The sequence below is a fragment of the Thamnophis elegans genome, chromosome 15 (genome assembly GCF_009769535.1).
Source record: "Thamnophis elegans isolate rThaEle1 chromosome 15, rThaEle1.pri, whole genome shotgun sequence".
In the NCBI taxonomy this organism is placed as follows: Eukaryota; Metazoa; Chordata; class Lepidosauria; order Squamata; family Colubridae; genus Thamnophis; species Thamnophis elegans.
The window spans coordinates 44,168,500-44,192,328 of NC_045555.1; the positions used below are offsets into that span (position 1 = coordinate 44,168,500).

The 23,829-nt window shown below is 42.3% G+C and overlaps 1 protein-coding gene across 1 annotated transcript in view; it reads right to left on the reverse strand.

Annotated features, from left to right (window-relative positions):
• Positions 1–81: 81 nt before the first annotated feature.
• LOC116518789 (AMSH-like protease) overlaps positions 82–23,829 on the reverse strand; it is a 34,234-nt gene continuing 10,486 nt past the window's right edge. The window contains exons 2-11 of the mRNA XM_032232319.1: positions 23,705–23,785; positions 21,201–21,418; positions 19,106–19,181; positions 17,651–17,746; positions 13,088–13,424; positions 10,973–11,097; positions 8,295–8,432; positions 5,880–5,992; positions 3,454–3,553; positions 82–896 (exon numbers count right to left, since the gene is read on the reverse strand). Coding sequence (XP_032088210.1) covers positions 840–896; positions 3,454–3,553; positions 5,880–5,992; positions 8,295–8,432; positions 10,973–11,097; positions 13,088–13,424; positions 17,651–17,746; positions 19,106–19,181; positions 21,201–21,418; positions 23,705–23,734 — 1,290 coding nt within the window. The 5' untranslated portion in view covers positions 23,735–23,785 and the 3' untranslated portion in view covers positions 82–839. The remainder of the gene's footprint in view (positions 897–3,453; positions 3,554–5,879; positions 5,993–8,294; positions 8,433–10,972; positions 11,098–13,087; positions 13,425–17,650; positions 17,747–19,105; positions 19,182–21,200; positions 21,419–23,704; positions 23,786–23,829) is intronic.

The following is a 23,829-nucleotide window of genomic DNA, read 5'->3' on the forward strand; positions in this document are numbered from 1 at the left end:
GTTTAGCATTAGGTTTAGGGGGGTTAGGTTTAGGTTTAGGGGTTAATTTTAGATTTAGGGTTTACAGCGTGCTTCTGTCTCCGTGCTGTTGTCGCCCTGTTGATGACATCAGCAACGCGGTTTAGTCGAGCGCGGTTTGGTCGGTGAACCCTCCATACCTGCTGTGATTCAGAAAAATCAGAACTATTTTAAGGTTCTTTCTTCTACAGTGAATTTATAGGAAGGCAACACTGACCCTGTAATAATGCAGTAGCAGCTGTTTGGGACTGAAGCTAGTTGAATAGAGGGAACTCCTCTGTTTGTGAGCTCACACATTCATAGTTCACTTTATTATTTGCGCACAGTTTTTCTGTGCGTTTCTCAACAGAATCTGCTTTGATCCTGTCGGCTAGTCTATTCTTTCTTCCATATTTCCTGTTGTGTTTTATAGCTAGTGTCATAACGAGTATTTTTAAACATGCTGTAAACATTCACACGTCACACTTAGGCACCCCTGAATACCTTGTAGGGCAGGAAAACAATCATATATATACTCCAGAGGGGAGGAAAAATAAACAAAAGTTTGCAAACGGGGTCGAGACTGTCATTGTGTCGAGTTCACTTTATTGTCATATTATTCCAATAAAATAACATACCCGGACTGAATGCCACCGTGAGCTTCATTTTGACTGTACAATGAAACAACTTCAAAATGAGAAAAGGGCAATAAATATCAAAGTGTTAAATCCAAAACATACAAATAGAAAATGTCAGTAACTTGGAAAATGCTAGCAAAACCTGGCAAAACCTCGTTTTCCACTGGCTTTTATGTTTTACCGAAGGCATTTCTTCCCTCTGCATCACCTCAGATCCAGCACAGTTATTTTTATCTCTTTTTCAATGACATGTTTGCAGATCTGCAAAAAGAAAACACCAGATTAATCTTAGATTATCTGTCATTAGGCAGCTGCTGCAAAATTAAATAATTTAAATCTGCAACAATGGAAGGGAAATGTGGATTTTATTTCACTGGGTTGTTCGTCTGGGGACGAAGGTTCCCCTTTGATCCATATCGCAACCCTGAAAGAGGCATTTTCAAACAACAATGTTCTGTTCTTCCTTCCTTTGGAGAAGATAAAGATTTCCTTGAGTTAAGCTGGATTCCTAGTGATTTCATTTATACATCTATATAATTTTCATTATCAGCTTCTGGGATATATCTATATCTATATCTATATCTATATCTATATCTATATCTATATATCTATATATCTATATCTATCTATCATCTATCTATCTATCTATCTATCTATCTATCTATCTATCTATCTATCTATCTATCTATCTATCTATCTGAATATGATAACGGAGGAGAGCCTGTGGCTTAGATATAGATATAGATATAGATATAGATATAGATATAGATATAGATATAGATATAGATATAGATATAGATATAGATATAGATATAGATATAGATATAGATATAGATATAGATATAGATATAGATATAGATATAGATATAGATATAGATATAGATATAGATATAGATATATAGAGATAGATAGATAGATAGATAGATAGATAGATAGATAGAGATAGAGATAGAGATAGAGATAGAGATAGAGATAGAGATAGAGATAGAGATAGATAGATATAGATATAGATATAGATATAGATATAGATATAGATATAGAGATAGAGATAGAGATAGAGATAGAGATAGAGATAGAGATATATAGAGATAGATAGATAGATAGATAGATAGATAGATAGATAGATAAAGATAGAGATAGATAGATAGATATAGAGATAGAGATAGAGATAGAGATAGAGATAGAGATAGAGATAGAGATAGAGATAGAGATAGATAGATAGATAGATAGATAGATAGATAGATAGATAGATAGATAGATAGATAACGGGGTGGGCATGGCCTGCATGTGACATATCTGGCCCGCAGGCAGCCAGTTTGACACCCCTGATCTAAAGGTTCTGCTTTGAATACCACGAAGCGCCCTCCCAGAAGGTAACAAGGAAAGCAGGTCATGAAGAGGATATGTAGCATCCCAGACAATCCTGCGGACTCTGCTAAAGCATCGTTTATGTGCCATGTCCCGGATAGAAGGAAGCAAACTGCCAATGATCTTTTCTGCCATCCTCACCACTCTCTGCACTGCTTTCCTCTCCGAAGCAGTAAATGGTTCCAAATATCATTCAGAATTAAATCAGAGTCCAAAGCAGAGTTATGCTTAAAGTTCCAATTTAATAAGACAGACATGTTGGTACAATAATGCAATATGACAGGATGCTCTCGATCGTCCTTCCATAGAAAGTGGTAAGGACAGGGGAAGGAGGATGAACCTTTCCCATGGGACACACTGCTTCACCAGTTTATCTCACTGTTGAGTGATCAAGCTAGCCTATTCGTTAGCTGCAGACCCAGAAACTTGATATTTCTAACAACCTCCAAAGATGAATCGTTAAGACGTAGAGGTGTGTGTGGCTGTACCTGCCTTTTCTGAAATTGACAATAATCTCTTTGGTTTTTCCTACATTTAAAATGGGACTGTTTTTGTTACGCCAGTTCACTAAACCCTCTACCACCTTGCTGTAAGCATCCTCATTGAGAAAGCATTCACCTCACTCATAGAGTGACACTGAGCAGTATATCTTTTAGCAATAGCAATAGAAATAGCAGTTAGACTTATATACCGCTTCATAGGGCTTCCAGCTCTCTCTAAGCGGTTTACAGAGTCAGCATATTGCCCCCAACAACAATCCGGGTCCTCATTTTACCCACCTCGGAAGGATGGAAGGCTGAGTCAACCCTGAGCCGGTGAGATTTGAACAGCCGAACTGCAGAACTAGCAGTCAGCTGAAGTAGCCTGCAGTGCTGCATTAACCACTGCACCACCTCGGCTTTTGCCTTTACAGAGGTTAGAATACAGGAATAGTGAAGAAAACATTTTCATGACTATCTTGTTAGCAAACTCTGAATTCTACAGACTGCAGTGCAATACATCTGGAAGGTGATGCTTTTGGGGACAGCAGCTATAGTAAATTATTATATCCCACTTTAATTTCCATATCCTGCATCTGAGCCTCTCAATGCATCTGCAAGGTAATTTTGCCTTTAGCAGTTTGGGCAGAATTTCTATATTTTCACTGCAGGCATGTTTGAATTTGCCTCCATATTTCCTATCCAAATGATGTAGGCAATGAACAGCAACACATATCTAAGTATTGTCGGGCTAATCTCGGTCCTGGTGCCATTCTTTTCCATCTTCCTGCCAAAATATAAACCTGAGATTTCTCCAAGCTGGCTGGTGATATGAACCGCACCATTTGGAGGAACTAGATTGGAGAAATTGGAGAAAGATTTTAACTTATACCACACATTCCCATTCCTGCATGTTTGAATAGTGGGGCAGCGAATGTACAGAACGTTAAAAATGAATATGCTGCCCTTACATTAAATAGCTTAGGATCCTTGGTATGAGGGTGAAAGCTCTTCTTCTTACAAGCAGAAACTTCCAACATGCCAGCATTAGTAAGTCTGAAGATTCCCATCCTAGAAAACAAAAGAAATATTACATCTAAGAAAGCAGCGCTAACCCAACAATCATCCTCAGCAGACAGTGATGATCTCAGTTGCACAAAGAATACAAGAACTTCATGATATCTGCCTGCAAATTGAATTTGCAGCTGGCTACTAATGGAGACGCAGCATACAGAACTGAGAGGAGCCATTTACTCAACAATTCAAGACACTTCTTGAAAATTACATTAATGAAGAGTCTCCTTGTGGATAAACCTGTTACTACAATATTATGACAATCAAGGACTATCTAATGCTAAGAATAAGTTTCCTTCTCATGCTGAGAGGCTTCCTTGCAAAGATAATCTTTCCCTGAATTAAGACAGTCATTCCTATAGCACATTTTTTTCCACAAATGATTTAAGTGATCTCTGAAATGATGGGCCAGAGGTCTACGGTATTTTGATTGCTTCAGCAAAAAATGTTAAAATGACAAATAAAACCCTACTTTTGAAAAAAACCACCACTTAAAAATGAACCAAAAATAGTTTAATGGTTTAATCAAGGCTAAACATATTGCATGTTACATGAAGAAGAGAAATCCCTGGCATTTTTAACATAAAGGATGTAAATAAATATAGAGAAGACCACAAACATAAAAATGTCACCACCATTTAATGAGACATTTTCTGGGCTATAATAACATGGGTTGGAGTACAGAGCAGGATTCACAAAGGTTTCCACCTCAAGGAGCCGAGGTGGCGCAGTGGTTAAATGCAGCACTGCAGGCTACTTCAACTGACTGCAGTTCAGCTGTTCAAACCGGCTCAAGGTTGACTCAGCCTTCCCACCTTCTGAGGTGGGTGAAATGAGGACCCGGATTGTTGTTGGGGGCAATACGCTGACTCTGTAAACTGCTTAGAGAGGGCTGAAAGCCCTATGAAGCGGTATATAAGTCTAACTGCTATTGCTATTGCTATTGCTATTGCTATTCTATTCTATTCTTATGAGCCGAGGTGGCGCAGTGGTTAAATGCAGCACTGCAGGCTACTTCAGCTGACTGCAGTTCTGCAGTTCGGCTGTTCAAACCTCACCGGCTCAGGGTTGACTCAGCCTTCCATCCTTCCGAGGTGGGTAAAATGAGGACCCGGATTGTTGTTGGGGGCAATATGCTGACTCTGTAAACCGCTTAGAGAGGGCTGAAAGCCCTATGAAGCGGTATATAAGTCTAACTGCTATTGCTATTGCTATTGCTATTGCTATTCTATTCTATTCTTATGAGCCGAGGTGGCGCAGTGGTTAAATGCAGCACTGCAGGCTACTTCAGCTGACTGCAGTTCTGCAGTTCGGCTGTTCAAATCTCACCGGCTCAAGGTTGACTCAGCCTTCCATCCTTCCGAGGTGGGTAAAATGAGGACCCGGATTGTTGTTGGGGGCAATATGCTGACTCTGTAAACCGCTTAGAGAGGGCTGAAAGCCCTATGAAGCGGTATATAAGTCTGCTATTGCTATTGCTATTCTTTCTATGGCCCATGGAGGAGAAGGAAGACTTCCATTAAGTCTTTATGTCTATGCATTACCCTAATATTTTCTTCCCCCAAAAAACTAAAACGTGAGTTGGTGATTTGAGAACCTTAGGTTCAATAATAAAACTATAAAGGTTTAATAAAACACACAGAGAGAGGGGGGGAGGGAGGGAGGGAGGGAGGGAGAGAGAGACAGAGAGACAGAGAGAGACAGAGAGAGAGACAGACAGAGAGAGACAGAGAGAGACAGAGAAAGAATGACAGAGATACAGAGAGAAAGAGAGAGAGAGAGACAGTATGGGAAGGCATAACAGAAAGCATAACATAGCAAAGAATATTCAGGAATTAAATTTGATTCCAAAGTATACCATTTTCTGTAAAGATTGAAACTCGTACAATATGTGTATTCCCCTTTCCCCCCCACTTGCCTTCTTGAACATTTTACAGGTGACATAGAACACAATAAACTAAGAATGCATAGCATTTAATAAAACACACAGAGAGAGAGAGAGAGAGAGAAAGAGAGAGAGAGGAAGGGAGGGAGGGAGGGAGAGTGAGGGGGAGAGAGAGAGAGAGAGGGAGAGAGAGAAAAGTATGGGAAGGCATAACATAGCAAAGAATATTCAGGAATTAAATTTGATTCTAAAGTACCATTTTCTGTAAAGATTGAAACTCGTACAATATGTGTGTTCCCCTTTCCCCCTCAACTTGCCTTCTTGAGCATTTTACAGGTGACATAGAACACAATAAACCAAGAACGCATAGCATAGAACACAGGAAACTCATTATCTGAATGTAGCTCTCTGAGGATGGGAAAGGAAGCTCAGACTCACTCATTATGTTTTGGTGAACAAACAATTGCAATGGCCTCTGGCAGCATCAGCTGATAAGAACAATGCGTATGAAGATCAACGCTGGATAAGAACGCCGTCTGGGTTGGATGGGACTGCAGAGAAAGGCAACATTTTACATAGCACGTGACTTTTTGTTCTATTTTATGAATACAAAAGGAGCAGGTCAGAATTAGTTGCACTCACTTATCATTTGCTAAATAATACAGACATGTTATTTATTTCATCCACAGGTTCTTTTAAGTATACCCAAGTTAGTGGATTTCAAAACTCAACGAGAGCTAACACAACACCACAGGTCCTTAGATATTCCACTCCCAAACTCATATAGGCTAGTACTCTATGTTCTCTACTCCACGCTTCCCCGTTGCTGTTACACCTCCTCCTCCTCCTGTTCCTCCAACTATTACTGCTTGTGAGTCCTATTGCTGGAGAATAGTAACTCTTTCTATGCGCTTCAGGCTGCTTTACAAACATACACCTACCTCCTTCTCTCTCTCTTTCCCACACAGAAACACCACCACACACACAGCTGTCTCTCTGCTCAACTTTTATAGCCAGCAATTGTTGTGTTGGCTATGAAGAGTCTTAAAGAGACAGCAGTCATAGATGGTGGCCATTTTGAGGCATCCTATTCTCCAGAGGTGGGTTCCTACCAGTTCGCACCCATTCGGTTGAACCGGTTCATCAAATCTACCGGACCGGTTAGAAGAGGTTCCACCAGTGGACCCGGAAAGCAGGCCACACCTACAGAAGAGGTTCCAAAAAATTTTGAAACCCACCACTGCTAAAGGGTTAGGGGTGTAAGGGTCTTGTAACTTGTCAGCTTTAAGATTTGCATGCTTCAATGCCAGAGTTCCTGAGCCAACGTGACTGGAGGAGGAATTCTGGGAGTTGAAGTCCACAAGTCTTAAAGCTGTCAGGTTTGAAGACCCCTAGTTTTTTTTTTTTCTAAAGGGTTAGGATCTTGTAACTTGACAGCTTTAAGACTTGCATGCTTCAATGCCAGAGTTTCTGAATAGCTACTTGGACCAATACTAATTCATAATTTCATATCTGGTCACATGGGTGGCAAGCCACTCCCACAAAGGAGGCCACACCCACAGAGTAGGTTTGAACAATTTTTGAAACCCACCACTGCTATTCTCTCACAATGTCAAAACATGACTCCGGGTAGCTATCAAAAGTTTAAAAATGACATATAGAAAAACATAGTACATAGGCAACTGAAATAAAACTAGAACACTGTCAAGTCAATGTTTACATCACCACCTCACAGGTTCTGCTATACAGCCCAGCCACCATCTGTGGTGACATAGAGATGTCTTCAAGGCTTTATGAAAGGCTGATAGGCAATCTAATCTCCATGGGGATGATGTTCGAAATAGTTGATACCATAACAGAAAATGCTCTTTAGTATTGACCCAGGACATTTTTTCCATTTATTTATTAAACACATTTATGCAGCCACCCTACTCATACCGAGTGACTCGATGCCATACAATATTAATGTTGTAACTAATAGAAGAACTGATTGAGATTTAAGGAAAAAGGGGGGGGGAGGAGAAGCAATCACCAAATTTGAACTTTATTCAAACACTACATTTAAATATTGTTGCTCTAATGGTGTAGTGGAAAATCTTTGATGTAGGACATTGCACCCTTCTAACCTGACCTCCCATCACTCATTCCACAACTGACATCATCTCTCCTTCTGGAGCAGGGGTGGGTTTCAACCGGTTCGCGGCGGTCCCCGCGGACCAGTTGGTCGGCGAACCCGGAAGTAAGTAACTTCCGGGAACGGCGAAGGGCCCACCCGCCCGCCCGCGCTCCTTACCGGTGTTTGAAGGCTTCTGCGCTTCCACGCAGGCGTATGGCACATACAGCGCCTGCGCGATTCTCCACGAGCAGCTGGATGGCACATACAGCGCCTGCGCGAGTCTCCGCGAGCAGCTGGAGCATCGCACAGGCGCTAAGACGCATGCGTGAACTGCGCGCGTGCATGAGGACGCCGCCGGCCCCGTTCCAACCGAACCAGTTGGAACGGGATTAGCAACCCACCCTTGTTCTGGAGTGATCTTATTTGGAAACATTTTTTTTCAATTTAAAACTTTTTCAGGCCTACTTAGATCAAGGGAGACACTTCTGAATGAAGAAAGGTTAGATTTTGCCCCAAATCCAATCTACGTCATCTGTTAGAATGTACATATGACTATAAAAAGCAAACATATGTATGTAAAGATATGTTAGTCTGGGAGAAAGGAAACTGATCTGATCTAATACCAGATGGCATGGAGCTCTGAACATTAGCTTAAAGAAAATGCCATCTTACATTGGAATTTCCTCCCGCTCCAAGGAATGCCTACTATCTCGCCAAGCATACTTATCTCTACCTACATGGATCCATCCCAGCGTGAGAAGATCATGTTGGTCTTGAACGCCGAATAGCTCTTCCACATTCTCCATGTCACAATAGTCTGGTCCTGCAGACTGTTTTGGTACAATTACATGAGTAATAGTGAATTCGTTATGAGTCTGTAAGACACAAGCCCAAGAAAATAGCTTAGAGGTGCCGAGGTGGCACAGTGGTTAGGAGTGCAGTACTGCAGCTACTACTTCAGCTGACTGCTAGCTGCAGTTTGGCAGTTCAAATCCCACCGGCTCAAGGTTGACTCAGACTTCCATCCTTCCAATGAGGACCCAGATTGTTGGGAGCAATAGGCCGACTCTGTAAAGCGCTTAGAGAGGGCTGTAAAAGCACTGTGAAGTGGTATATAAGTCTAAGTGCTATTGCTATTAAAGACTCCAGAGACCATCCAAGACCATCATTGAATTGAATTGAATTGAATTTATTATATTTCTATGCCGCCCTTTTCCCAGAGGGACTCAGGGCGGCTCACAAACCAAGTCAGGGAGGGGGGGGAAACAAACAAGAAAAAGACACGGACAAACAATACCACAATTTAAAAACAATCAACAGCCACACCATTCGAGCGGGGACAAGAACTCATCAGCCCCAGGCCTGTCGGAACAGCCAGATTTTAAGGGCTTTGCGGAAAGCCTGGAGGGTGGTGAGGGTCCGAATCTCCATGGGGAGCTCGTTCCAGAGGGCCGGAGCAGCCACAGAGAAGGCCCTCCTCCGGGTGGTCGCCATATCATTTTCTGGGAAGGATTGGTTCACCCCAGCTTGAAAATTTTACAAAATCATTACTAAGAATAACAGATAATTGGTCTCTTTGCTAAGTGGCAAAGATTCACTGAGGTATTGATTAAAATTCCCAAACACAAATGATGAGTCAAATGATTTAGTTCTATAGAACTTCTAAATAAATCCCTACAGATTAAAATTGTATTATATATTTTCTTACTGAATGTACATAGTCTGCAATCACCCAAAAAGCTTATATAGTACCAAAACCCATCAAGGTTCAAGGTTCATTTTATTTATATGCTATTCCTGGCGGGACTCAGGGCGGCGCACAAACCCAAGGAAGGGAAGGGAAACACAAGAACTACAACAAAAAGTACAGGGAATTTAAAACAACCAACAGCCACACGATTCGAGAGGGGAAGGGAACTCATCGACCCCAGGCCTGCCGACACAGCCAGGTTTTAACGGCTTTTCGGAAGGCCTGGAGAGAGGTGAGGGTCCGAATCTCTGCGGGGAGTTCATTCCAAAGGGCCGGAGCCGCCACAGAGAAGGCCCTCCCCCGGGTAGTAGCCAGATGACATTGGCTAGTAGACGGAACCCGGAGGAGGCCTAATCTGTGTGATCTAATGGGTCTTTAGGAGGTAATTGGCAGCAGGCGGTCTCTCAAGTACCCAGGTCCAATACCATGAAGGGGTCTTCATCAGCCCCACTTCCCCAGTAACACAAAACCATCATCAGCCCCACTTCCACAGTAACACAAAAATTATATCACAAATCAGACAGTGAAGAACAAGAACAAAATCTTCCCATTCTCCCTCATGCCAGGGGAAATCATTCTTCATAGCAACAATCATTTCCAATGGATAGGTCCCCCATCATGTCTCATCACTGATCTTCACACCCTTTCTGATCAGGTGGCCTTCCTGAATGACAGCAGGTTTGGTGCTGAACTGATCTTGGGAAAAATGCCAGGAAGGTCTCGGCTACAGCACATTGATTATTTGCATCACCCCCCCACACACCCCCGAATCCAGAAGTTTCTAAAAGTGTGGTCCGAATCATTGGCCTGGCTTTTTTTTAGTAATTTTATCAGATTTGGCTGATTGTTTTTTCCTTGACTATCTTAAAATTGTTTGAGGCTAGTTTATAAATTTCAATATAAATTTAAAAAAAATTAAGTGTTTTACTTGAAAAATCTTATTAAACTCAGATAACTCCACTCCATATTAAAGTTAAAATTGTTTGAGGCTAGTTTATAAATTTCAATATAAATTTTAAAAAAATTAAGTGTTTTACTTGAGAAATCTTATTAAACTCAGATAACTCCACTCCATATTAAAGTATACAGGATAAAGCTGCTACAGACTGGATTTTAAAACTTTTTCAGTTTTAGTTTGATTATAATTATTTTAATACAGATACATATATGTCCTTAGGGCCTGCAGTCAACATTTCATATGAGAGTCATGGTTTAGAAACAGCTAAACAAGCATTATTCAACAGCAAAAGAAAGAGAGAAAAAAAGAAAAAAAATCCAAGTTACCCTATATTTGCTAAAATGCTTTCTTCCTTCCCTCCAAAGAATCTGGCGCAACATACCCATCATTGTATTTAACATCACTTTGCTTCTAATAAAATTTCACAAAAACTAAGAAAAATGCAATGCAGAATCACAAAAAGGAAGCAGGAAAATAGCTTAATAGTTGCAGGTTTAAGATCAACAATATTGCCACGAAAGTAGCAAGCAGCACAAAAAGATTTATTGAAAAGACCCTCAGAGAGGGGGGGGAAACCCCTCGCTTATCACATCAGTACACTGATGTTTCAGATATACTTTCATTATGTTGTCATAACAAAAAACTCGTTCCAGTCAAAGTACCATTCGAAGTGCCTTTGCCATACAAATGTGAAGGTTTTATTGTACCAGTTTTCCACAGAGAATGCCACACGTCTCTATTCCTCTTGCGGTGTTTGGGTCTGCCAGCAGCAGAAACTTGTGACAAAGATCACTGGGTAGAACCACACTTCGCAGTCCTTCGGTAGCATCGTCTAACAAAGAGAAGTGAGATAGTGACACTTACACAACAGTCCACAGTATGTGTTCTCATACCACATAATCTGAAAAGCACTCGGCAGGCAGTGCGCTGGTTTAGAGTGGGTGTTTTAAGTGTTCAGCACTACAGCTGATCTAAAGACTATAGATCTGACTTATCCTGATCAAAACAGACTTTTTGGGCCTGATTCCCCTTTTGTTTCTTTATTGTTTCTTTACGTGGCACGACAAAACCGCGATCCACTAAAGCGCGCCCGATTAAAGCGCGTCGCTGACGTCATCAGCAGTGCAACAACAGCGACCGCGGAGAAAAAAGGGCGCTTTAAAAAGCGCTTTGAAAGCAAGCCGATTCACGTTAAGGTAAGGGTTAGGGTTAGGGTTAGGTTAAGGGTTAGCGTTAGGTTTAGCGTTAGGTTAAGGGTTAGGTTAGGGTTAGGTTTAGGGTTAGGTTAAGGGTTAGGTTTAGGGTTAGGTTTAGGGTTAGGTTAAGGGTTAGGTTAGGGTTAGGTTTAGGGTTAGGTTAAGGGTTAGGTTTAGGGTTAGGTTTAGGGTTAGGTTTCGGGGGGTTAGGTTTAGGTTTAGGGGTTAATTTTAGCTTTAGCGCTCACAGCGTGCTTTTTTCGTCGCGCTGTGATGACGTCAGGTACGCGGTTTCGTCGAGCGCGCTTTAGTCGAACGTGGTTTTGTGGTGGAACCTTTCTTTATTCTTTATACTAAGAAATGATAAGAGCCGTGGCGGCACAGTGGTTTGAATGCAGTATTGCAAGCTAACTCTGCCCATTGCCAAGAGTTCGATCCTAACCAGTTGGGAGGTTGGTGCTTTCTGAGATCGGTAAAACGAGGTCCCAGACTGTTGGGGGCAATATGCTGACTCTGTAAACTGCTTAGTGAAGACTACAAAGCGGTATATAAGTCTAAGAGCCGTGATGGCTCCGTGGTTAGAATGCAGTACTGCAGTCTACTTCTGCTGACTGCCGGCTGCCTGCAATTTGGCAATGGTTTCTTGTGCCGAATTGATCACTCTCGGTAGTGCCTTCTGCAGCTGTTAAACCAGCGTACCATATTGTAATGCAGTACGTGAGGACCAGGGGTGGGTTTCTCGCCCCGTTCCAACCGGTTCGGTTGGAACGGGGCCGGCGGCATCCTCGTGCACGTGCGCAGTGCACGCATGTGTACTAGCGTCTGTGCGATGCTCCAGCTGCTCCTGGAGGATCGTGCAGGCGCTGTATGCGTCCTGCGCATGCGTGGAAGCGCAGAACACGTCAAAACCGGGTAAGGAGCGCGGGCGGGCGGCTGGGCCCTTCGCCGTTCCCGGAAGTTACTTACTTCCGGGTTCGCCGACCAACCGGTTCGCGGGGACCGCCGCGAACCGGTTGAAACCCACCCCTGGTGTGGACACTTTCTATCGTGGACTGATAAAAAGAGATCATCAGCCATTGTTCTACCTGTTTTTTTCCGCAGGACTCTAAGGAAATGAAGTCTCTGTTGGGCCTTGCCAATCACCACGGACGTGTTGTTTCTCCAAGTGAGATCTTGACTAATAAGCACTCCCAAGAATTTAAAAGAGGAAATCCTCTCCACACAGCCCCCCTCGATATACAGTGGGGCAGGTTCCTCTTTGTGCTTCCGGAAATCTAGCACCATCTCTTTTGTCTTACTAGTATTTAGATGTAAGTTGTTTTTTTGAGCACCATGCGGATACCTTCTGGATTTCTTCCCTGTATGCTGATTCGTCCCCTCCAGTTATGAGACCCAGTACCATTGTGTCATTCCATCCTTCCAAGGTCAGTAAAATAAGGATTGTTGGAGGCAATATGCTGGCTTTGTAAACTGCTTAGAGGGGCTGTAAAGCACTGTCAAGCGATATATAAGTCTAAGTGCTTTGCTATCGCTAAGTGCCATTGCTATCGCTATAGAATTATCTATAAAACCTATCCAGCCAATAACTTTGAAAGGTAAACAACAACAAAAAATTAACTTCCTTACTCTGAACGGCACTTAAGGTAGCAGCTGGCTTTAAGGCCCGACTGATTGGAGGAGAGTGACTAGCAGAAGCATCACACTTGTTTGCTATTATTTTGGGGAAAGTATTGTTCAGGTGTGGAGCAGGCGACAATGTGTTCGCATCAGCTGGCTCTGATGTAACTGAATTATTCTTAGTTTTCTGACCCCGAGCGATTTCTTGCTTTTTTAACTGATCTTCAAAGAATTGAAACTGTTCCGTTTCCAGTTGCTGTTGACGGATCTGTGCAATCCGTTTCTTTTCTGCCTCGATTAATTTCTCTTGCTCTAGTTTCTTCAGTAATTCAGCTTTGCCTTTGTTCTGGAAAATAGAATACATTAAAAGAACACGTCATTGGCTAAACACGGTTAATCCAAATGAGAAGGGTACAATGCATTTAAACAACATGAAGCATAACAGATCTGAATATTTTAATATCCGTTGCATTTACCAAGAACTTCTCCAGATGTTACTAACATCTGAAGAGTGATGCTGCAACATCATTCTCCAGATGTTGATAACTCCAGCAGCCAGCTCTAGCCCGGCATGGCTAAGATGAGGACTGCTAACAGCTGCAAATCAGGAACATCTGGAAGACCAAAGGGTCAAGTTTCTATACTTAAAATAGATTTTAAAAGCAAAGGATCTGGATCTGGAAGATGATTAATTCTTCGGACCGGAGATTTTCTCCAGCTTAATTTATTCTGATTATTGAAGTCCCAATATTAGACTGCTAGAATTCAATACCTCTCTAATGTCTGAATAATTATTCTGCCCCATTTTGCAAGTTTCATTAGGTCATATTTACTCAAAACTTTGCCAGCATGTTTAGTTTGAATTTGGGAAACAAAAACTTATATCACAAATATACAGTATAATAGACAGGAAAGGACTGCAACCTTAACTAAATCATTAGGCTCATGTGAAATAAATCTGGAGAGTTACATTGCATTTTAGAAAGTTATTCATAGAGAAAGTGCCAGAAGAAAATATATTTTGCTATTTGCACATGCATCCAGAAGAAGCTGTTTCTTGGTGCACATTTCATACTCATTACACATTTTATCTTGTAATGTTTTAGCATTGGAAGAAGACTCCATATACAAAAGCAAATACAATCTCACCAACAATATAATGTTAGGCTACAAAAACACACATAATTGCTTCTAGTGAATATCAACAACAACTCTCCATCTCTGCAATATTTCAGCAAAGAAATATTCTTGGCATTGACTGTCTTTGTTTTCAGCACCAAGGAATTTTTTAAAAAATTTTCTCGGGCCTTTTCATTTATATCAATATCTTAATTATTCATATTTATGGTGCACAGAAACTTTTAACTGCTCTGATTGCTGCTTTTGTTTATGTTACTGTCTGTCTTAATGATTATTGCAATACTAATTTTAACTTAATGGATTGTAAATTGCAGTAGAAAAACTTAGTTCCAAAGGGTAGCACAACATTTTAAATTGTAAATAAATAATGGGGGCCATTAGGCCCCAACTTAAAACCTAATTATTTTCATAGGTTTTAAGTAGCTTCTCTAAAGGAGAACAGTTGTAATTGTCAAACAGTGATAAAAACACCTAAGGACACAAAAAGGCATTTAAGAAAATTGTATATCTGGTTCTTCTGTCTGGAATAGAGCAGCAAAGATTGGCAAAAGAAATCAGTGCATTTTCAACAATTGCTGACACTGGAACAAGGCATTCTTTGCGATGAGTAGACGACAATGGATTGTATGTACTCTTATCTCTTATTTAGTTGATAACACGGCATTGCTCGGGTACTTTTTATAGGGGGAAAATGTCCGGACCAAATATAATTTCTAATGTTGGATTTTTCCCCTTAACAGAGGAAGCCCCCTTGTGGAGTACTGTAAAGCTGTTATCATGGCAACTCCACTGCACTGTACAGTAGAAGCCATTTTAAGGCACAACAGGCTATATCTTAACAGAACACAGACATCAAGGGGCGTTAGGATTGTCTTACCCCCACAGTATTTTTTTCCCAGAGGGTAAGTCATCTGTGTTCCAAGTTTGGTTGAAAATGCTCTAGGCGTTCCAGAGTTATGCTGGAACACACACAAACGTGTGTGTGTGTGTTCTGCCTTTATTATTGTTTACAAATAACTCAAGGCAGTGAACATAGCCAACACTTGTTCCTCTTCCTATTTTCCCCACAACAACAACCTGTGAGGTGAGTTGGGCTCAGAGAGAGAGAAAAAATGACTGGTCCAAAGTCACCCAGCTGGCTTTCATGCGCGCACATGCGCACCAAGCAGCTGCTCTTCTGGTTTCCGGTGCTCCCATGTGCATGAAGACTAGTAGCCAGCATGCCAGAACCTGGAAGAGCAATAGGCAATGACTCACTTGCCCGGAGAGATGGCTCTGCATGCCAGTTCTGGAACTCGTGCCATAGGTTCACCATCACAGCACTAGACAAAACTGGTTCTCTGATGCTGGCATTGTGACATTATCAGCTCAATTGAGTGTCCATAGATCAGTAATGATACGAAACCAAGATAATGACTGTACCTGCAGAATTACAGGCCTTTAGGCACATATATGATATTGTGTACACATCTGAAGAGGAAGGGCTTGGATCAAATAGTTGTACTTACCATTACCATCCTTGCCCCTTCCTTCTCTGATACCCCCATGTGAAAGAAGAAAAATGTTCTTGCGAGTTAGCCTTGCGAGTTAGTCCGGACAAGAAGCACACTCAGGAATACTAGTTCCACCTTGATTGTAAGGTTATATTGACAGGTTCCACCACAAAACCGCGTTTGACTAAAGGGCGCTCGACGAAACCGTGTAGCTGATGTCATCACAGCGCGACAACAGCGCGGAGAAAAAAGCACACTGTAAACGCTAAACCTAAGATTAACACCTAATCCTAAACCTAACCCTAAACCTAACCCTAAACCTAACCCTTAACCAAACCCTAAACCTAACCCTAAACCTAACCCTTAACCTAACGCTAAACCTAACCCTAAACCTAACCCTTAACCTAACGCTAAACCTAACCCTAAACCTAACCCTTAACCTAACCCTAAACCTAACCCTTAACCTAACGCTAAACCTAACCCTAACCCTTAACCTAACGCTAAACCTAACCCTAACCCTAAAGCTAACCCTAAACCTAACCCTTACCTTAAGTTGAATCGGCTTGCTTTCAAAGTGCTATTTAAAGCGGCCTTCTTTCTCCGCGCTCGCTGTTGTCGCCCTGTTGATGACGTCAGTGACGCGGTTTAATCGGGCGCGCTTTAGTCGAGCGCGGTTTTGTCGTGCCACGATATTAACAGAATCTTGCAAGTCTGAAATTACATCTTTCCCCATCCCCTTGTTTCTACAATCCAAGAAACTAGAGAGGGTTTCCTTCTGATGTAACTGCCACACCTACAATCCTTCTGCAAACTCAGATGCTTATCATCTCACTGTTGTCTTGTCTGGGGCAATTCATCCTATCTGCCAAAGTCATTCCCACACACATTACACAAAAAGGACCAGCATGTGGTGGGTTGAGAAGGAGGGGGGATTTTCAGGAGGCAGTACATTCAGGGGAGAAACCTAATTAAGAGACTATTCAGTTTCAAGATGTGTGTGGGCGGTAGGAAGAGATTCAGGATAGCCACCCTAGAATCTTAAGATACGTCTATTAGCTTAGAAGCAGAGGTGGGTTCCTACCAGTTCGCACCAGTTCGGTAGAACCGGTTCGTCAAATCTACTGAACCGGTTAGAAGAGGTTCACCAGAAAGCAGGCCACACCTACAGAAGAGGTTCGAAAATTTTTGGAAACCCATCACTCACACACACACACACACACACACACACACACACACACAGGCAGACTCACACAGAGAGAGAAAGAGAAAGAGAAAGAGAAAGAGAAAGAAAGGAAGAAAGAAATAAAGAAAGAAAAAAGAAAGAAAAAGTGAGAGAGAGATGAAAGAAAAAAAGGGAAAAGGGACAGAGAGAGACAAAAGGAAGGAGAGAGAGAGAGGGAGGGAGGAAGGGAGATAAAACACATGGCCGGCAAGCCAATCCCACCAGGTCACATGGCCAGCAAGCCACACCCACAAAGGAGGGCACACCCACAGAGTAGGTTCGAAATTTTTTTGAAACCCACCACTGGTTAGAAGATATGGCTTTAGTCTGGCAAGATTCTGTCTCTTTGGTGTAAGCTTATAAAGAATTGGACTCAACTGGATTTCACTGTTTTTTGTCTCTGAGCTTGGCCTGATATAACATGATAGAAAATGTTGGTGCTTCCAAGATCTCATAACACTTTTCATCAGGGTGATTATAAAGCCACATCAACTTTCTTTATCACCTGGACATTTTAAGGCAAAATCAGTCACTTTGTCTAAACTAAAATGAAAGATAACAGTTTTAAAATTGCTATTTAGTTTATAGTAGCTTTCACCACAAATTTATATAAATTTGTATAAATTTATAATTTATACAAATTATAAATGTATAATTTTGCTTTGGCACTGCTATTCAGAGATATACTTATCTATATAGCTGAAAAGTAAAAGGCACCTTATCTTGCATGTATTCCTGGTATTCTTCATTGTATTTCTTTAACAACTCTTTCTTCAATTCATCAGTCCTTGGAAATGCTACATCCTTCAGTTTCTTTGTTAGAGAGAAAATAAGAGAAATAAAATGCAACCTTTTACACATATACATACACACAAACATATACAAACACACACATAAATACTTCTGCTGCTTCATGTGCCAATTAGCTTAACTCTACAGGTAGAACAAATGATTCACTAGTATAGAATTAAATTACATAAAGGCTAGAAATTGGAGACTGTGAGTTCTAGTCCCATCTTAGCCATGAAAGCCAGCCATAAAGCACTTGTGGAAAACAGCTCCAGCTGCAGAATATTTATCAATAAAGTTGACATTAAATGGCAAGTTAATTCTTTCTATCAACACAAAGATTATGCAACTACAGGTACTCCTTAACTTACAACCATTCGTTTAGCGGATGTTTGAAGTTACAATGGCACTGAAAAAAGTGACTTATGACCCTTTTTCACACTTACGACCGTTAAAGAATTCCCATGGCCACATGATCAAAAAGCAGACATTTGGGAACTGATTCATAAGTAGCAATAGCAATAGCAGTTAGACTTATATACTGCTTCATAGGGCTTTCAGCCCTCTCTCAGCGGTTTACAGAGTCAGCATATCGCCCCCAACAACAATCCGGGTCCTCATTTTACCCACCTCGGAAGGATGGAAGGCTGAGTCAACCCTGAGCCGGTGAGATTTGAACAGCCGAACTGCAGAACTGCAGTCAGCTGAAGTAGCCTGCAGTGCTGCATTTAACCACTGCGCCACCTCGGCTCTATGACAGTTGCAATGTCCTGGGGTGGTGTGTGAACATCTTTTGTGATCATCTGGCAAGAAAATGTGTCCCTAACTTAACTGCAGTGATTTACTTAACAGCTGTGCCAGGTAAGGTCGTAAAATGGAGTGAAATTCACTTAACAACAGAGGTGGGTAGCTCCCGGTTTGGCCAAACTGGTAGTGATGATGGCGGGAGGCTTCCCCCAACCACCCTGACGTTTCTGCACATCGCATGAGCGCACGAGCAAACCAGTAGTAAAACTGGTAGAAACCCACCACTGCTTAACAAGTCTCGCTTAGCAACAGAGATTTTGGGGTCAGTTGTGGTCGTAAATCAAGGACTCTCATTCCACCTTTGGGTAATAGACAAAACATTCCTCAGATTATAGATTGCTAACTAATTTTCAGGATTTGGCCTCTTTTTTTACAAAAAAACAAAATCCTCAAGCTTGAACCTAGCATCAAAAAAAATCAAATACTGATTACAATTTGTAAATTTGAGCCTTAACAGGTCAATAAGAGCCTTCAACATTCTCAGGCCACTGTCAGGGTTTTTCTTTCATTAGTCATTCTTGGAAAAAGAGAGAAATCCCCTAGACGGCCGTTTTCTTTTGAAAAAAGACACTCTACCTTCATAATATCCTGTTTCTCCGGAACTGCACATTGCTGGTAGTCTCGGTGACACGGCAGCTTCTCTACAAACAAACTGGAAAACACACACACACACAAACACACACATTTATCCCTTTGCAAGCCCGATGAACTAATGCTAACGCTTTTCCACTGAGACCACTGCAAAACAGATAAATGAGGTTAGAACGAATGATTTTCTTCTTCTTTCATTCACAGAAGCTTTCCGTATCTTTGAAGTTTAAATTAGCAGCGCTGCTACCCCCGTTTTCCCAAAAATAAGCCCTCCCCGGATAATTAACCCAATCAGACATTTGAGTGCATGCACTAAAATAAGCCCTCCCTGAAAATATTGCAACACAGTACCATGCTCACTGCTTCCTGCACCTCAAAAATAATAAGACCTCCCCGAAAATTAAGCCAAGTGCTTATTTCAGGGGTCAAAAGAAAGTAAGACCCTGTCTTATTTTCGGGAAACACGGTATTCTATTGTTGGGTCCTTCAGGCTCAAAGATTGCAACACAATATTCAGAGCTTTGAAGGGATATTTAGCTATTCTGAAAGTCCATTAGTGTGTGGCCCTCTAAAACTGTTCAGGAAAGGGATCTCTACTCACCCCCCGCCTCCTTCTAAACACAAAATGGTCACACCAAAGCTTCACTTGGCCATCTGAACAGTTGGAAATGATGAATGGGCAGAAGCCTCTTCCACCTCAGCCAGACAGTAAGTACCAGAAGAGGCCTTGAATGAATGGGAGATTCATTTCCATGTGAGAGGCACCCTGTGGTACCCCTGCATCTAATGATACAAATCGTGAAGGGCTTCATCAATGCAAAGTACTGCTCCTTTGAAGGCATAAGCCAAGGTGGTGATGGCATAAGCCAAGCTTTCGATGGTCACCAGAAGGTTGGTAGTTCAAGACCCAAGTGCTGCATAACGGGGTGAGTGCCCGTTCTTGCCCCAGCTCCTGCCTGTTCTGACCTAGGCTTCCCCAAAAAGCATGAAGCAGATCCCTGGTCCTGACCAAACTAATGTGAATTCCTCTCATTCACATTCAGCAAAGGCCTGGTAAACAGTCTTTCAAAGGTGAATTTATGACCACAGACCTTATCTAGCTTGGAAAGCTGTTATGTAAATATTTTCCAAAGGCAGTGCTGTGCAAGAAAAGACTTGGCAGAGAGTCTCTGAGATTCATGGACAGATCTTCACACTCCTTAAAAGAATGAACGAACAAACAAATTGTTTCCTACAAAAGACCATTTACCTTTTGCTCCTCTTTTGTTTGCTATGGGAGAGGCCATTCACCATCCACCTGTGGCTTTACTTCCAAACTGACCTTGATTTCTTAGCTGTTCTTTTCTTGTGGCAGCTCTGCGCATGCACACACTGGGAACAGGCTCCAGCTGTTCCTCTGCCTCACTGCTGTCTAGCTCCGAAAGCAGCTGAGAACTGTCAGACGGCCTTGGCCCTATCTCTACCTCTGACGCATAGCCCTCGTCAGAGCCTTCCCTAGTCTCCAGGACTGGCGGCAGCCATGGACTAACGGCATGTGATTGCTTCTAAAAGGTAAAGGTTCCCTTTGCACATATGTGCTAGTCATGCCCAACTCTAGGGGATGGTGCTCATCTCCATTTCAAAGCCTAAGAGCTAGCACTGTCCAAAGACGTCTCAGTGGTCATGTGGCCGGCATGACTAAATGCCGAAAGCGCATGGAATGCTGCTACCTTCCCTCCAAAGGTGGTCCCTATTTTTCTACTTGCATTTTTACGTGCTTTCGAACTGCTAGGTTGGCAGAAGCTGGGACAAGAAAATGGGAGCTCACTCCATTACGCGGCGTTAGGGATTCGAACCGCCGAACCGCCGAACTGCCAACCTTTCTGATCGACAAGCTCAGCGTCTTATCCACTGAGCCACCACATCCCCGTAATTGCTTCTGGACGGTTGCAAATCAGTGCTTTCTCTCATGACCTCACATGTCCCAAAACCTTTCTGAAATTGAACCCTAATCAGTATATTCCGCTAGTCCTGTACCAAGCTTAATAAAATTAGTATAATTTTTAAATTTTAAAGTGTGTATTTTCAAACTGATTCTTACGTTATAAATTTATTGTAGAGGACGAAGGCATTCTCAAGATTTCCCTCTTCCAGGTAGACAGAAGCCATGCGCTCCATCTCCACTCCGGATCTGAAGTAGCGTCGGGGTGTAATGTCTTCATTTATTGTGATGTTACAGCCAAGCTTGCTTAAGGCACGGACACGCTCCTCTGGGCTCAAGGAAATATCTGTGTGGTCAGGAATAGCTGCTAACCTTTTCTGTTAAAACAGAGATCATACGCTGCATTTTATTTTGACAGGTGACTTTGATTCATGTATGTTCAATATTTCTGATAGGCAAAGGAAATTATGGGCTAGATACACCCCACCAGGGGTGGGTTTCAACCGGTTCGCGGCAGTCCCCGCGAACCGGTTGGTCGGCGAACCCGGAAGTAAGTAACTTCCGGGAACGGCGAAGGGCCCGCCCGCCCGCCCGCGCTCCTTACCGGTTTTTGAAGGCTTCTGCGCTTCCACGCAGGCGCATGGCACATACAGCGCCTGCGCGATTCTCCGCGAGCAGCTGGATGGCACATACAGCACCTGCGTGAGTCTCCGCGAGCAGCTGGAGCATCGCGCAGGCGCTAAGACGCATGCATGAACTGAGCACGTGCACGAGGACGCCGCCGGCCCCGTTCCAACCGAACCGGTTGGAACGGGATTAGCAACCCACCCCTGCACCCCACGCTTTTAAGAAGCAGCTTTCATTATGTTTCCACAAAACCCCTCCAAAATGATGACACTAAACCAAACATTTCCACTGCATTGTATGGATGCATGCACACACACTCATCAAAAAGCACAATTACCTTGACACTTATTGCAACTGACAGGCAACCAAAGTGAGTCCCATTGTGTTGCATTTCCCCATTTTTTTCCCCTTGTCTTTTGTGTACACTTATGCAAAAGGGTTCATTTTAATCATGAAACTTTTGGCCTCCACATTTAAAATCAGTGTGATTTTTAATTTGACAGGTGACTTTTATTCATGCATGTTCAATATTTGGTTCCACCACAAAACCGCAAAGCCCTTATCCGCGCCAACATAAGTGCGGAGGCAAATCCACGCCGTCCGAAGCGCTAAGGAAAACGCGACCCTACCGCGATGACATAACCACGGAGGGCAAATCCGCACCTCCCGAAGCACTAAACCTAACCCTAAACCTAACCCTAAACCTAACCTTAAACCTAACCCTAAACCTAATCCTAGTCCTTACCTTAATTTAAATCGGCTTTCTGCCGCCGCGCTGTTTTAAAGCGCCCTTCTGTCGCCGCGCTATTGTCGCGGCGGTGATGACGCGCGGTGATGACATCGCGGCTTTAGCGACGCGGTTTTATCACCGCTATTTTGACGAGCGCAGTTTTGTCGTGCCACGCAATATTTCTGATAGGCAAATGAAATTATGGGCTAGATACACCCCACGCTTTTAAGAAGCTTTCATTTTGTTTCCCCAAAACTCCTGCAAAATAAATGATTACACTAAACCAAACATCTCCACTGCATTGTATGCATGCATGCACGCACACACATTCATCAAAAGCACAATTACCTTGACACTTATTGCAACTGACATGCAACCAAAGTGAGTCCCATTGTGTTGTATTTCCTTAGTTTTTTTTTCCCCCTTTTTGTTTGTGTACACTTACGCAAATGCATTTTAACAATGAACCTTTCGGTCTCTATTTTTAAAATCAATGTGAATTAGTGCTCTATTATTCTCTAATGGAGATGACCATGAGAGAGATTTTTTAAAAAAAACCATGATTCATGCTAAAAAGCCTAAGGTTAAGAAACTGTTATTGAAAATTTTTAGGGGGGAGGGGGGGAGGAGGGATATATAGTATGTGTTAGATTTTAAAGTAACGTGATTGCACTTGTATACTGTTGCTCTTTAATTCCAGTGTAAAAATAGGACAAGCTGAATATATTAATAGATAGTAGAAATACACCGAAGGGGGGAGTAGAGGGATAGAAGAAAGAGGGGTAGAGAGGGTGGGAGAGAGAGGATTGGAGGGAGGGTGAGAAGGAAGGGAGGGAGTGTACCGGGAGAGAGGAGTGGTAGAGGGGGAGGGGAAGTAGGGTAGAGGGGAATGATGGAGGGAAGATGGAAAGTTGGAGGGGGGCGAAAGAAAGGGTGTATGGAGGGTCGAAGAGGTACATTGGGTTTCTATTTTTGGGGGGTATTGTTGACAAGAGGAATGGCTGTGTTTATTGTTTAATGTTATAAGGCCCCGGTTCTGCACAGTATATATGTGACTGTACGAAAATGAAAATGGAAAATAAAAACACATTTACATTAAAAAAAAATAACATTTTCATAGCAATAGCACTTAAGGACATTATAAACCCCAAACTGGGATTAACTTAGATACATCTTTACTAGATTTGGGGAATCAGTGCATCCCAGGACATATTTGAATTTGAATAGAATGCTTGGTCTACAAAAGGCCGGCAGATGGGATGCCTGATCAGCAGTTTCCCCCATATTAAAAAGCATTCACCCTTACCAAGGAACTCACAGTGAATGGTTCTTCCATGTTGTGTCAGCAACCCAGCTTATTCTTTTTTCTTCTTTCCAATCATGCCATCTAGCCACAAAAGAGAATGGGAAAGCGTATAGAATTCAGTGCAA